The 16,292-nt window shown below is 41.8% G+C and overlaps 1 protein-coding gene across 8 annotated transcripts in view; it reads left to right on the top strand.

The window, feature by feature from the left end:
• ANKRD44 (ankyrin repeat domain 44) overlaps positions 1 to 16,292 on the top strand; it is a 286,713-nt gene that overhangs the window by 148,917 nt on the left and 121,504 nt on the right. For all 8 annotated transcript variants that reach the window (XM_044768524.2, XM_070508287.1, XM_044768520.2 and 5 more), the window contains one exon: positions 9,709 to 9,779. In XM_044768524.2, coding sequence (XP_044624459.2) covers positions 9,709 to 9,779 — 71 coding nt within the window. The remainder of the gene's footprint in view (positions 1 to 9,708; positions 9,780 to 16,292) is intronic.

The raw sequence follows: 16,292 nt of genomic DNA, 5'->3' as shown, positions 1-16,292 counted from the left end.
AATGTTTTGAGCAATTGCCACATACACGGAATTATCATACACTCTTCCAAGGTCATTGCTTTGAAGGACAGTGCTCCTAGGCTGTAATAAGATTCGGTCTGTTTGTTAAAAAAAAAAACCAATAGCAAGCTGATCTCATTATATTATAATCATATTTCATATGCTCTTTCTTTCACATTTGTTTCTTTCTACAATTAAAAGCCACACTTTGGATAAACCAGCCTCAGGAATCAATTATTCCCTCTGGCCTGTAAGAATGTTCAGTCACTTTGTCTACCTTTCTTTGTTCTACGTCTTCCTACATGACAGGGCTAAGAGAATGGAAATATTGCCTCTGGAAAAGATGCTCAGAGTTCCCTTTACTCCTGATCCCTATGAAAATAAAATCAAGTAGTAATAGGGATAAGAGGAAGAATGTGCTTAATTTGAAATTAGAGTTTGTGCCTGATAACTTTTAGTTGGGTCTTTGTTTTTGAAGATTCAGATAGCCTAGTGCTTTTTTTTTATGTTTAAGCTTTAAAATGTCCTTGGGTAAAAGCATTTGCCTTTAAATCATTAGACATGCAGACTCTGTGTCCTTCAGTGCACAGTGGCGCCTGACAGGCAGGTAAATAACATGAAGCTTCCTTTAGAAAAATCAGTTATAAATATTCAACTCCAAACCAGCTGATGTCTTCCTCTGACATGTAAACAAGACTCTCGGCGCATTCTGAGGAAGAGGATGAGGAAGCCAGTGGCACGGGATGACACGGATGAAATGCTGCTCAGTCCCTGCTCAGATAACTCTGCTTTTGTTATAATCATTTTGTTGTTTGGCGAGAGGAGGCTTTCCTGGCAGCTGCCTGTTCAACCTTCTGGAGGAGGCAGAGTGGAGGGAGGGAGGTCCTACACAGTGACCGAGAGAAGCTACTTCCTAGGTTTCTCATTATCTTTCAATTCCTCAAGTGACTGTGAAGCTGCCCAGAAACAACGCTGATGTTGTTTGTTACGGGCCGGGTGTGTTGCTTCGTGATGCTCAGCAAGCTCAGAGTCATTTTTCTCCGTGAAAGAATTTTAACACTAAAAGCCACATTTGGATCCATGTAAGACTGAAAATTTTCAGAATATATAAGTAATAATGTAATAACAACATGATATAAATATATAATTGTAAATTATAACAAAAAACAGTAATAGGAAAATAGGGGAAACGGCAAAGAATATGAACAAGCAGTTCTCAGAGAATGAATTACAAATGGCCACTAAACGAGCTTATTAGAAGATGCTCACCTCACTGGGAAACAAGAAAACACAAAATCGTGATACCATTTTCTTCCAATCAGACTTGCAGTATTTTAAATGACTGATAATATCAAGTGTTGATGAGGATGGGGAAATTGAGCAATCTTATACACTGTGAGTGTGTAAATTGGCACACTTTGGAGGCTTGAGAGTATCAAAAGCAAAAGTGTGCATGACCTATGACACAGCAAGTCCATTTCTAATTGTCTATCCTAGACAAATACCTGCACATTTGCATAAGGAGTCATTTTATGGATGTTCATAGCAGCAGTGTTTGAATAATGAAATACTGGAAACAGTTGAAATATCCGTCAATAGAGAGAATGTCTAAAAAATGGAATGTATTTATATGTTGGAATACGTGTGTCAATGAAAAGGAATGGGCTCATTCTCTAAGTATCAATGTGGATAGATATACAAAATATATAGTTGAGTGAAACAAGGAGATTCAATGTTATTACAATATGATACAATTTATGTAAAAACATACTTATGAAACAATGCTATAAATTTTTAAACATGGTTTGTAATATTTTAAATGTACAAAAAGATATTATACTGACCACTCAGCTTAATTACCCCGATTTTCTAGGGACACATGTATTTGCATCTGAAGGCATCAAAGAAACTGGAAGCTTATGTACCAAACTCAGAGCAGTGGTTTTCTTCAGAGAGTGGGCAGAGGCCAGCATTGGGGATGATACTCAAGGGGACTTTACCTAAATCTGTAACGATCCATTTTTTTAAAGAAGAATGCGTTCATGTATTGCTCATATGATCAAAACATGAAATAAAATAGTCTGCTCCTGTTCATTGTGATAGGCACATATTCATAGCTCCAGGTCAAGCCAGTTCAGTTGCGGAGACATTGCTGGATCTCTCTTTTAGTCAGAAAGCATCCTTCACTTGGCAACTATTAACTGAGGTCTGCCCTGGGCTTAGACCTGTGCTAATGGCAGGTGCCCCCTAGTCTCTATCCGTTTGTCCCTAACTCTGCCTGTTAATAGTTAGCAAGCAATTACATAGTGCTTACCGTGTGCCAGGAAGTGATCTCAGGGCTTTTGTGGTATATCCTTCTTGACTGTTCAATGTTTTTACAAAAATGGGCTCATATAATGTTTTATTACTTGCTTTTTTCACATAACAATAGTTTGTGAACATCTCTCCACGTTATAAGCATTCTTATAAAGCATCACAGCCTTGTTGTATGGCTATACAGTAATTTATTTAACCAACTCTTCTTTGTCTAATACCAAAGTTGTTTCTGCTTTTTACTTTTATGACTAACCTTTCATAAAACATCCTTGAACATTAGTGTTAACATTCATCCATAGTTATTTCCTTTAGAAACAAGTTATAGGGCATTCTCACGCACACACGCACAAATACAGAAATGAGTTGTGTATATGAGAGAGAGAGAGAAAGCAAGAAGAAATGGGGGAGGGAGAAGAGAGAGAGCAAGGCTGAAGGTAAGATTTGGACTTGTGGTGGCAAAAGTGGGTAGACACAGCTGTGGGCATGTACGTCACACATGCACTCTACCCTCGTCACTGTCCTGGTGGTCTGGCTGGTAAGAGAGCTCCTGGGGTGAGATGCTTAGATTCAAAGTGTGGTCATAACAAAATGGCATTTGGAGAGACAGCAGAAGATTCCCTAAGATCTTAGAGTTCTCCCACCTCTGGGTGGGCATGGACCTCGGTGGTCCTGCCTTTCCTGGGTGTGCTTACCTTGACACTGTTCTGCAGCTGGGGACGCTAACTGTGGGGTCACTGATAGTGTTTCTGGAGAGGGGAGAGCATGAGAAAAAAATAACAAGACCAGTGAGTAACACGTCGTTAACTTGAAAATTTCTTTTCAAAGTGTTCTGTACAACCGAGATCAACTACAAATCCAATAGGAGTCTCGCTCCCATTCTTACTCCCCTGGGGTGAGCCTTAGGAAAATCCTGGGAGAGACTGTATGGTTGGGCCACTTTATATGGAAAAGATGGAAGTGTCATTTTTCTATCAAGGAGAAGGGCCACTCCACTAACAAGAATAAATTGTGTAAGAAAAAGCAACTTATTCCCCACTTCCCAGTTTTATTAAGAAACGTAAACTTCAAATGCACTAGCTTTCTTAAAAATATTTTATTAGAAAATATTTCAAACTAACAGAAAAGAATGGAGAATAATATAATTAATACCCTTCACACCAAGCTTCAAGAAATCTTAGCATTTTCCATATTTGTTTTACATCTTTCTTTAAAGGAAATAAAACATTGAGGACACAGTTTTGCAGCCCATTAGGCATACTTACTTCATCCTTTTCCCCACCCTCCCTCCCTAGAGGCATCTCTGTCTGGACTTGATATCTGTTTTCTTTAGCCATATTCATTAGTTTTATCTCATGTCTGTGCATCTATAAACAATATGTAGAATTGTTTTTGTAAATTTGAAAACCGTATAAAACTGATATTATGCCACAGTTACTAGTCTTCAATTTCATTTGTTCATTCAGTGTTATATTTTTGAAGTGTATCTGTTTATATACAGATCTTCAGTCTGTTCATTTCCATGACAGTGTAGCATTCCGTCGTACAAATATACCACAAGTATTTATCCCCTTTCCTCTTGATCAACATTTGAGTCCAGTTTCTTGCTGTTACAAATGCGCTGCAGTGAACCTTCCTGCACATGTGTGAGTTTCTCTAGGGTGTATGATTGGGGTGGAATTGCTGGGTGGTAGGGCAGACACATCATCAATGTTGCTAGGTAGCAACAAATGTTCGCCAAAGGGGGTTGTACCAGTTCACATTCCCACAGCTCTATGTAAATCTTCCTGTTGCTCCATGCCCTTGCTCACTCTTGGCATTGTCACACCTTATAATTTTCACCAGTTTGATAGGCGTGAAATGGTGCATTAATGTTGCTTTTATTTGACTCTCCCTAATGAATTTTGAGGAGAAGCATCTTTTCATATGTGTCTTGCCATTTGGGTTTTTCCCTCTTGCATTAGCTTTTTAAGTTTATTATAGGCAATGCAAAATTTACTCTGTTAAAGACTATAAATAATAAAATATGGGCTCTGCCACTTAGCATTTAGATCTGCACTGTCTAATATGGTAGCAACTAACCAGCTGTGGCTATTGAGCACTTGAAGTGTGGCCAGTTTGAATGGAGGTGCATTGTAAGTATAAAATGCACAAAGTATTCTTGAGAAAGAAGAACAAAGCTGGAGGCATCATGCTCCCTGATTTCAAACTGTGTTACAAAACTACAGTAACTGAAACAGTATGGTATTGGCATAAAAACAGATACGCAGATCAATGGAGAACCCATAAATGAACCCATGCATATATGGTCAATTAATTTACAACAAAGGACCCAAGAATATACAATGGAGAAAGGACAGTCCCTCAATAAGTGGTGCTGGGAAAACCAGACAGCCACACACAAAAGAATGAAACTGGACCACGGTCTTACACCATTCACAAAAATTAACTCAAAATGGATTGAAGACTTGAACGTAAGACTTGAAACCATAAAATTCCCAGAAGAAAACTTAGGTGGTAAGCTCCTTGACATCAGTCTTGGCCATGATTTTTTTGAATCTGACACTGAAAGCAAAAGCAACAAAAGCAAAAATAAACAAGTGGGATTATATCAAACTAAAAAGGTTCTTCACAGCAAAGGAAACCATCAAGAAAATGAAAAGGCAACCTACTGAATGGGAGAAAATACTTGCAGATCATGTATCTGATAAGAGGTTAGTATCCAAAATATATAAAGAACTCATACAACTCAATAACAAAAAACCAAACAATCTGACTGAAAAATTGACAGAAGATCTGAATAGACATTTTTCAAAGAAAACAGACAGATGGCCAACAGGTACATGAGAAAGTGTTCAACATCACTAATCATCAGGAAAATGCAAATCAAAACCACCATGAGATATCACCTCACACCTGTTAGAATGGCTGTTATCAAAAAGACAAGAGATAATGAGGGTTGGCGAGGATGTGGAGAAAAGGGAACCCTTGTGCACTGTTGGTGGGAATGTAAATTGGTGCAGCCACTATGGAAAACAGTAAGGAGGTTTCTCAAAAAATTAAAAATAGAACTACCATGTGATCCAGCAGTTCCACTTCTGGGTATTTATCCAAAGAAAACAACAATGCTAACTGGAAAAGATATATACACCCCCATATTCATTGCAGCATTATTTACAATAGCTCTGATATGGAAACAATCCAAGTGTCCATTGATGGATGAATGGACAAAGAAACTGTGGTATGTATACAATGGAATATTATTCATCCATAAAAAAGAATGAAATCTTACTGTTTGTGACAACATGGATGGACCTCAAGGGCATTATGTTAAGTGAAATAAGTCAGACAGAGAAAGACAAATACTGTAAGATCTCTCTTACATGTGGAATCTAAAAAAAAAAACCCCAAAATAAAAAATGTGCTCAGCCAAGCTCACAGATATTGAGAACAGATTGGTGTTTGCTAGAGCAGAGAGTAGGGGGTTGGGAGAAATGAGTGAAGGGGATAAAAATTCTTATTTCTTCACAACTGATTGGAGATTTCATAATTCATTTAGGAGAATAGAAGTTTTATTCTCATCTCAGGGGACTGAAATCAATTTAACACAAGGGTTAGATTTTAAAGTCAGTGTACACAATCGAAGCTTTATTATGAAAAAAGAACATAGGGCTGGCCCAGTGACCTAGTGGTTAAGTTCACATGCTCCACTGTGGTGGCCTGGGGTTCACTGGTTCGGATTCCGGGCACAGACCTACACTCTGTTCATCAAGCCATGTTATGGTGGTGTCCCACATACAAAGTAGAGGAAGATTGGCATAGATGTTAGCTCAGTGACACTCTTCCTCAAGCAAAAAGAGGAAGATTGGCAACAGATGTTAGCCAGGGCCAATCTTCCTCACCTAAAAGGAAAAAAAGGAGAGGAATATAAAATAAGTCTATTAATTTTTAAAACTCGATTACATGATAATATTTTGGATATATTGAGTTGAATAAAATATATTACTACAATTAATTTTCCCTGTGTTTTATACCCTTTTTAGTGTGGCTACTAGAAAATTTAAAATTACATAATTACCTTACATATATAATTGCAAAATTATGCTAAGTGAAATGTCAGACAGCAAAAGCCAAATATCATATGACTTCATTCATGTGTGGAAGATAAAAAGCAACAACAACAAATAAACACATAGATACAGAGAATAGAATGCTGGTTACCAGAAGGGAAGGGGCGGGGCGAAAGGAGTGAAAGGGCACTTACGTACAGTGACGATGTCAGTTAGACTTTGGGTGGTGAACACCATGTAGTCAACACAGAAGTTGAAATATAATGATGTACACCTGAAATTTATATCATGTTATAAACCAATGTTACCAACAAAACCTAAAATAAAATTACGTACTTGGCTCACATTATATTTCCATATTTCCATAATTCCAACACTGAGTTAGAGGCTCTGAGTCAGAGCTGACATGCTACCCATAGCAGGTATCAAGTCAGACACGTGTGGCCTGCCTTCCTACAGGTATACTGGAGGAAGGGGTGACAGCAGGTGAAAATTCAAACTCAGGCACACAGGGACTTGTGGCCATACGTTCTCCATCTCAGAAGACTGATTGACATCCTGACATGGAAGTCCCTTAAAAGTGGACGGGGAAATCTGAAGGGTTGCCTGGAAACAGCCATGCCTACCAGTAGGGAATGAGACTGAAGCCAGTCCTCCAGGACTGTGTGAGAGCTGGGTGATGTTGGTGACAAGAACGCCAAAGAAACAGCCTAGAAATAAATATCCAATGTGCATTTGCCTTACTGGAGAGAGTAAAAGGTCTGTCTTCTGACATGCAGGTATAAACACAATGTGGCAAAATATGCATGTTTTTTGACCCAGGTAAAGGCCTCACAAAAAAATGGATAATTTTAGATGGGTTGAATAGCTTCTAGAATGTTGGAAGAGGAAATACATGGGCCTGAGGGGATAAATGCTATTTGTTTCTGAACCAAAAAGTTCGGCTTTGTGACAGTCATCTGGCATTCTCTTGGAACTGAGACTTGGGAAGGAAATCTAAAATTTGTTTCTGGTAGTGGAAATTTTGTTTTAAAATTGACAGTTTCTTCTGTTCTTAATTACACTGGGTTTCCTCCTCCCCATTTTTCTCCAGCCCTCAATTGAGTCTCTCTCGCTCTTAGAAAGATACCTGTTCGTGCACTCTCCAAGGCTGGGGCTTTGTGTTCTTAAATCTCTGCATTTGACTTGCCCTCTTTTGAAGGGCAAGGACTATGCCTCTCACTTCCTTAAAAATCTGAGTTGTAGATTCAGAGGTGAATGAGCCATTAGAGGGGATTCAGAAGTAAGAACAGCTCATATTTCTCTAGAGCTTTGCAATTTACAAAGCACCTTCACGTTCACTTGATTGCCCCAACCACCCAGTGAAGTGGGCAGAGAAGTATTATTGTTGTTTTTGTTAGCCTCATTGTACAGATTAGTGGCTCTTGGTCATGGCCAGTAGGTGCTGAAATGAGAACTCAAATCTGGGTCTTCTGCCCATGAGTCTCGCTGTGCTTCCAAGACCTCGTTGATTTCACTTTGGAGCATTTCGCCCAGGGCTTCCTGCTACGGGATAGAGGTTCTGATTCTTAACATGCCCAAACTGATTTTATTTGATCCTTATTGATGTGAGGGGCTTGAACCTTCTCAGGTAAGCTGCCTGGATGGAGTTGGTAGCGTTAGGATTCAAATAATTTTAAGTTTGATAAACTAGGCAACAATTTATCAGTGGCTCTCAACATTGACAAGTTACAATGTTAGATGTTACAATAGCCTTGCGTCCTGGGGATCTTTTGAAAATACTTGTGCCTGGCTCCATCGCAAACCAATGAAATCAGAATGGGGGGAGGGAAGACATCCTCTTTGTTTTAGGGATTATTACGTTCTTGTTTTCTGTAATTAATATTGTTGATGGTATTTACTCTTCAGTTAAAGAGGAAATATTATCCAAGTTCTATGGTTTGTTATTTCCTTTAGCTGGTGCCTTAAACTAAGTTTCTAGCTCCCTTTTGCCCACAAAAGTCTCCTGCTGCCCTTTTTGTTTTTTTTTTACAAGGTTTCTGTTTTTTAGCTGTCAGCTGGCCTCTGCCTCGCAGGCATTAGTCAGCCTCTGCTTCCACTTGACTCGCTTTCTTGGCCTCTGTCCCAGAGGCACCTCCTGGGCACCTCCCCTCCTCTGCATCACTTTCTAGTTTCTTTCATTCATCCCTCCACTATTCTTCCTTATGAGCTTCCTTCCTTGTTGTCCTAAGGCTAAAATAGGCTCCTCTTCTTGTATCTACGAAGATAGCATACATATTTTCTCCTCCTCCTCTTTTGTAGCCCTTTTATAAAGCTTTCCGTCTCTGATCAGAAGACTGATCAAAACCCTGAACCCCCCAAAAAGGGAAGCTCATATTGGGTGTTTTAGCGGTTCAGCTGCAGACGCAGTGGGCTCGCGCTCTTGGAGAATTGTGAGGGTGTCATGGAAGGAGGGCATGCTCAACCTTCTGTGAGCCCTCTCATACAGAGCTTCTGCTCCCAGATGGTGATATGGCTCCCAGAGAGTCGAGCATGAGGCGCATCCCTGAAAGTGAGCTGGTTCTGGCTGGCGTGGGAGCCTGTCTGACCACCCCGTAGTGTGAGGGAGCTGTGAGCAACCTGCAGACGCTTCCTGTCGTGTCTGCCCTAAAGTTCATGGAGGTTGGCTTCTTGCTGCTGAAATAGCTCACTAGTCCCAGAGAAGTCATTGGGATTCTTGGATAAAACAGATTTCTGCTGATCCCCTCAGCCCAGATCAAACCTTGTCAGAACTCAACTTTACAATATTTGTTTGAAATCCAACTGGCCTTTGATATGTATTTGTTGGAAAGCTGCTCATCCCTTATAGTTTGCCATGAAGGGCATCGTGTGCCCTGTGTGATAAATATACTTAATGACTAAAAATAAAATAATATATAGGATTATCTATTTTATGTTCAGGAATATATATTATATTTGGGAACATACACACACACACACACACACATACGTGCACACCTGAAAGTTCTTCATTCTTCAGCACCTACATTTCCATAGTCCTGGAGAATTTCAGCCTTCTTACAACTGTATCTCCTACCCAATGAGACACTGCATCTCTCATCTGGACTTTGCCCAATTCTTGTGACCCCAGATCTTGCTCCTTCTGCTGTACTGGGTGTGTCCTCCTGTCTGAGGCAAAGAAAACAAAACAAAACAAAATGTGGTACTTGTACCAGGCAAATGAGAGCACGAGATAGAACATTTGACTTAAGATCAGTGGACCACCCCCCCTCCCCCCAGCAATGCCGACTGCATTGTGTCTCTAACCTGTGCTGTTTGGTTCCAGGAGCTCGTGTAAACGCCAAGGACAACATGTGGCTGACCCCCCTGCACCGGGCTGTTGCTTCCAGAAGTGAAGTGAGTGATTATCTTATTTAATCTAGCACCTCCAGTCCCTAGAAAGAGAAAAATGCTTTTTGCTGAATTAGGGATTCTCACTGGTGAGCAAAAGGCTTTTACTTCTCACATAAGAGGGTTACCAAAATTGAATGGCTGTTTATTTGAGCACTCCTCCATGCCAGGCTTGGTGATGGGGGGGGGGGTGACTGGGCTATTCCAAGATGGACAATGTGATCCTTGACTTCAGCGAGTTCTCAGTCTGGAGGGGGAGGCCACCAGGGAAGTAAATTAATGCAGTCTTGTAACTGAATTAAAGGAAGCAGCAAGTAACTATCTCCTTGAATAGAGGAAGGCTGCCAAGAAGAGATGTCATTGAGCTGGTCCTTAGAGGATGGGTAGGGGCTTACCAGGAGAGGAGAAGGAGGGAGGGCTGAGGCAGGACGATAAACATGCTAGAGGACAAGAGGCTTGAAAGTCTACGAATGGCGGGTTCAGTTGGATGTAGCTGGAACACAGGATTTAGGGGGAGGTAAGTCTCATAGTAGAGGCTGAGTAGACGGCAGAGGGCTGGGTGTCCTCTGAGCAGGGGGAAGTGGTCACAGCAGAGCTAGGTGTGAACCTGACGGAGTTGGAACCTTGTGAGGATGAGGTGGAAAGGGAGCCAGAGGGTGAATGGCGACACCGTTGACTAAGAAGGCAGAGGCAGGGGAGCAGGGTGGGGAGCCCATCAGTCCTGCTTGAACGTGCCCAGTGTGGCAGACCTGTCACTGGAGTGTAGCTCCATGAGGGCGGGGATCTGTGTTTTGTTCCCTGGTGTGTCCCAAGCCTGGTACATTGTAGGTGCTCAAGACATAATTTATTTTGAATGCTGGAAATTTAGGTGAAGATGACTAATAGGTTATCTGTCATTATTTATACAGGTCTAGAGCTTAGAACAGAGAGGATGGTTATTGAAACCATGGCAAATGGATCAGCTGGTTCAGGGAAAGTGTAAGAGATGAGAAGACCAGTGTGGGGCAGGGAGTGGCAGGGAACCCTAGTGGAGCCTTGGAGCCCGGTCAGAGAGGATGCCCACCATCCAGGGCTACTACTCGGTGGCACTTGACATTGGATGACTCACCTTTGGAGCTGATTTTACCAAGCGAAGCTTCTCCTCTGCTATTGGAGAAGGTGCTGTTCTCCGGGTACACCCAGGAGCAAGAGATGTTGCTAAGAATGCGTACACCGATGTCGCAGGTGTCGATGGCTGTCATTAACATTGGCGTTTCCCCTTTGGCAGCTATCTGGAAATTTCACAGTATACTTGGTAGATGACAGTTAGGTTAGTGCTCATAACCTTCCTTCCGTACTGTGTGATTTGAGTGGTTTTTGTAAGAGTTTGGTTGTATTCTCTTTTTGAACAGCCCAAATGGAATGAGGGAGGCAATGATTCCCAGCTGCCAGGATCAGACCTTGGGGAATTCAGAATCTTTGCATGGTCCCACATTTCATTACTATTCTGCCTGAGAAAGCAGGTGCAGTGGGCTGTTTGAGTTTGTACCACCAGCTTCATGAGAATAGCTCCTTCACAGAGGGTTATTTCCTGGTCTTTTAAGACCACTTGATCTTCAGTAAATTTATTTTTCTTCTTTTTCTTTTTTTTAACTTTTTTTTTTTGGTTCGTGAGGAAGATTGGCCCTAAACTAACATCAGTTGCCAATCTTCTTCTTTTTCTTGAGGAAGATTGTCCCTGAGCTAACATCCATGCCAGTCTTCCTCTGTTTTGTATGTGAGGTGCTGCCACAGCATGGCTTGATGAGCAGTGTGTAGGTCCGTGCCCAGGATCCAAATGTGTGAACCCTGGGCTGCTGAAGCAGAGTATGTGAACTTAACCACTATGCCACCAGGCTGGCCCCCGGTAAATTTATTTTAAGTATATTTTGAAAAATATGGGTTTGTTTCCTCTTTTAACAAGAAGCACGTCTTTTTAGTTCAAAATAACATTTACTAAGCACTTCCTATATGCCAGGCACTGTGCTTGCCGGTGGAGCTAGAAGACAAATAATTCCTCTGCCCTTGGGAAGCATGTCGGCTGGTGGACAGAAAGACACAAAACCAGAGATTTCAGTACCATGTGACTTCTTCCAAGCGTTCGCCACCTGTGTAGCTCAACTGGCTGCAAAGGCCTCAATCCTCAAAACTTCCATTTTCCATCCACCACCAGCCCACCTTCTTTACATAGCTTTAGTGTGTTTGAATTCAGTTAACCCACTGATGGATGAACCTTTGTACCTGAGAAAGGCATTTGTTGCTTCTCTAAGAAACCAGCTCCCTCTGCAGGTTTGCTGGGGGAAAAAATCCCTTGCAGGTGTCTCTTGCTAGGAGGGAATTAAAAGCAAACCAATCCTGAGTTGTAAACAATCAGAGTCATATATAAGCCAGCATAAGAGTATGTCTTCCTGTTAATATCTGTCACGGCAAGTTGAAACTTTCTTGTGAAAATTGGAGTCTCTGTAACTGTTGTTAGAACTGACTGTGGGCGTCTTAACTCCAAGCACATTGCTGTGCTGTGAAAGTCCTAAATTCAGATTTCCTTCTTCTGTTGACTTCAATATATTGCCATTGCTTTATGCCCACCCCCTCCGCACCGCCCCCCCCCCATAATAGCTGGGGAAAGGGAAGATAAACTGACTTGAAGCTTGCTTATGGGAGTGTGGCAAAAGAAGCCAGTTAAGCCACCAGAACCCGCAAAATCAGGACGACTTTCAAAATTGCATTGCAACACAGATATCAGTACAAGTCAAAATTTCTGAGCCTTCTTTCCATCCAGGCAAAATTTATGTTCAGATTTCTGTGCCTGGAAAAATAATATTCATTGCGAAGTTCATTTCCTGAGCCTGTTATAGCAATAGGAGTATCAGATCATAATATTGATTAAACATCCACCCACGCCTGACTTTGTAAAAGCTCCTCCACAGACAAGAACGTAGATCAAGACATGGTCACATCCCTTGAAAATCGTTCAGCATAGGTTGGGTTGCAGAGATAAACCTTCAAGACTTGTTTGGTACTCACCAGGCTGTGTTGTGGGCCCCGCTAGGCCCAATCTTGCATCCTCCTCCCCTCTCCACCCGACGTGTGGAATTCCCAGGGAGGAAACAGCCAAACAAATAATTGGACCAAACAGCACTGTCTCCTTATTGACCCCCTTAGGGCTTCACTCATCCTCCTCTTTCTCCAGCTACTCCCACGGCTGTGAAGAAATGAAGATAGTCTCTTACCAAAATATGAGGGAAACATGTTTTGTAATGCTGGCTAACAAAGATGAGCAAGATTCAGGGCTGCCAGGAGGAATTTTCTGAAGTGTTGTGAATTATTTCGGATCGTTCTCCTACTTAGCTTATTCTTGCAGCTTTTGTGTTTTTCTTTCTTGGAAAAGAGTAGCTGTAGGGAAAAGGAATTAAAGGCATACACGCCTGGAGAGTTGAACACACGTTTACTGAAAGCCACTCAGTGGAAGGCACTGTTAAGTGTGCTTTGGGGACCTTGAAGGGGTACGAAGTGTGGCTTCTAGGACGTAGTGTTTAGGACAGACAACCAGGTGCATAGCCCGCTGTGGCCTGTGTCCAAAGGCAGCTGGCCTTCACACACGCCTTTTCTTCTGTAATGAGCTGAGTGGCACCAGAGGCAAATGGCTGAACTTTTCACTTCCCTGTTCTAGAGGCCGTCTTTTGGTTAGAAAAGTGAAAATGATTGTGTCCTGTCTTTAGGGTACAGAATTGAGGGTGTTGTCTCCATATATGTATTGTCACTATGAACACTTATTGAGCCCTGACTCTGTGCTGGGCAGTATGCTAAGTGCTTGCTGTGCTTTATTCCATTTTAACCTCTGAGCCACCCTTTGAGATTGACACTGTTCCTAATCCTAATTTAGGAACCGTGATCTCAGAGAAGGTAAGGAAGGAGTCTGAGCCGCCACAGCCAGCAAGCAGGGGAGAGTGTGACTAGAGAACCTGCTCGCTAACCACTGTGCTCCCCAGCTTCCCTCGAATCACAAGAACACCCTATGGATACTGTTCCAACCGATCAAATGGATCTGTTTTTGGCATCTTTGCAGACAGAAGTCCCAACGGGTATAGAGATGTTTCTCAGAGCTGAGAGAGAGAAGCATTTTATTTGATAGCTTAAACTTTAAAAATGCCTGTTTTACCCTTTTCTCTAAAAAAATTTTTCATTGTTGTGGGCTAAATGCTGGTAGACAGGAGAATTGGAAGAATTATGTGGAAGACTAGAATGTTAATGCTTTCTTTAAACTGTCTTTATGGTTATAAAAAGATGTTTGTGTGTAGAACACAGGGTGTACCTGGGATGGGAAGCAAGTAGCGTTTGATAACCTGCTCGTGAGAAGGCGGACGAGTGTTCTCAGATTCCGTGTGCAGCTCATCATCTGGGGTGCTCGGAAAAGTGCCCGTGCTAGCACCCCGCCCCCGGGGATTCTGATGAAGCCTGTGGATGGGCCCAGAAATCTGCATTTTAAGAAGGAGCTTCTGATGCTGGTGGTCCATGTAGCACACTGTGAGAGCTGAGGCGGGAGACCGGGCATGCTTTCGTCTCTGCCTTTCCCGTATGTAAATCCAGCGCTTCTTGAATGGTTTCCTTGGAATTCTTTCATATCCCCAAGTCTCCAGGGAGCCCCTTTTGTACTACTAGTTCTTAGAATAATTGTTCTCTAATATTAGTTGAAATAATAAAGGGGGAGTTTAGTTTAATAATGAGTATGTTTAGAGAAAAAAATCCGATTAATTGGACAAATTGGTTGGGCACCAATTTATACAATTCTTATAGAATGTGAAATTGCTATAATCCATACAGAATAAAAGCCTCAAATAATTACAGTAACAGTGTAAATGCCTCCAGGTCTTGAGGGCAGCCTCAGGGACGTCAGCCCACAGTAAATGTCCTGTTGACACTTGCATATTATACTTAGAGAGAGTGCTAATCCTTATAGCAATGTATTTACTCTACCCAAATTTGTTGAATATATGCTATGTGCAAGGCACCTGCCAGGCTTTGTGGAGAGTGCAGAAAATTCTATAAGACTCAGACCCTGGTCTAAAGCAACTTGTAGTTTATAAAATTTGACATTTCTTCTGCCCGCAAGGACTATGGATAGTCATCCACCATTACTTTTCCACGAACAGTATATGAGACTTAAATTCAAGGCACATTGGGAGTAAAAAAACAAACATTAGAGGCGACAGTTTTTAAGACACATGCTTCTTCTTTCTTCTCATCTTTTCCATGCGCCACAGTATGTGTTTCTACTTCTTCTTGCAGAGTCGGAGTGGCCTTTTGTAAAGAGAAAAAGTCATAAGTACAAATACAGTGACTTCAAATGCCATCTCCAGTTCCCTCCTGTGTGACATCCCGTGACAGTTCCTCCCTCCGCCTGTTGCTTCTGTGTGTCCTGTAGGGCAACCTCCTACGCAGGGTAGGGACAGCAGCACCTGCAGTCCTGAGACTTCGTGGATTCGGCTGATTCCTCTATGCAGGAGAAATGCCGGACTCCTCACATGTGGTTGTTCCTTCAAAAAGAAGCAAAGGCTTCGGGGCCGGCCCAGAGGCGCAGCGGTTAAGTTCGCACGTTCCGCTTGTCTGCAGCCTGGGGTTCACCGGTTCAGATCCCGGGTGCTGACATGGCACCACTTGGCAAAAGCCACGCTGTGGTAGGCATCCCACATATAAAGTGGAGGAAGATGGGCATGGATGTTAGCTCAGGGCCAGTTTTCCTCAGCAAAAAGAGGAGGATTGGTGATAGCTCAGGGCTAAGCTTCCTCAAAAAAAAAAGAAGCAAAGGCTTTGAAGGAGCGCTGCTCCTGGTGTGGCCTGTGTGCTGGCCTGAGCCCGGGAGCTTTTGTCGTACCTGTCATGGTGAGAGAACAGTCAGTAACCCTCAGTAACCTTTTGAGCAATTTGATAGAGTCATTTCATGCCTGCGAAATTTAATCATAGAATAATTGAGTTTATCATTTGTCATTTTTTTTTCATTTTGTTATTCTACTATTTACTTTTTATTGTATTTACAAAAGCATTGGCTCATGATGGATTTGAAATAATAATTTTTAAAAAACTGGTCCTTCACTGCAGATAGTTTAAGAAGCGTTGTTTTTAAATTTTTTTCATTTTTTATTGAGGTAAATTGACATACAACATTATGTTAGTTTCAGGTGTACGACATAATGATTCGATATTTATATATTGCAAAATGATCCCCACACGAAGTCTGGTTAACATCCATCACCATACATGGGTACAGAATGTCTTTTTCTCGTGATGAGAACTTCTAAGATTACTCTCTTAGCAACTTTCAAATATGCAATACAGTATTACTAACTAGCGTCGCCGGGCTGTACATTACACCCTCATGGCTTATTTATTTCCTAACTGGAAGTTTGCACCTTTTGACTCCCTTCACCCATTTTGCATCCCTCCTCCCCCAATTGGAGAAGTTCTGTTTAAGTATCTTTTCTTGATTCAGAGAGTGTTCAGCTT

Source organism: Equus asinus, chromosome 4 (assembly GCF_041296235.1).
Source record: "Equus asinus isolate D_3611 breed Donkey chromosome 4, EquAss-T2T_v2, whole genome shotgun sequence".
Lineage (NCBI taxonomy): Eukaryota > Metazoa > Chordata > Mammalia > Perissodactyla > Equidae > Equus > Equus asinus.
This window is presented reverse-complemented; position numbering and strand designations above follow the sequence as displayed.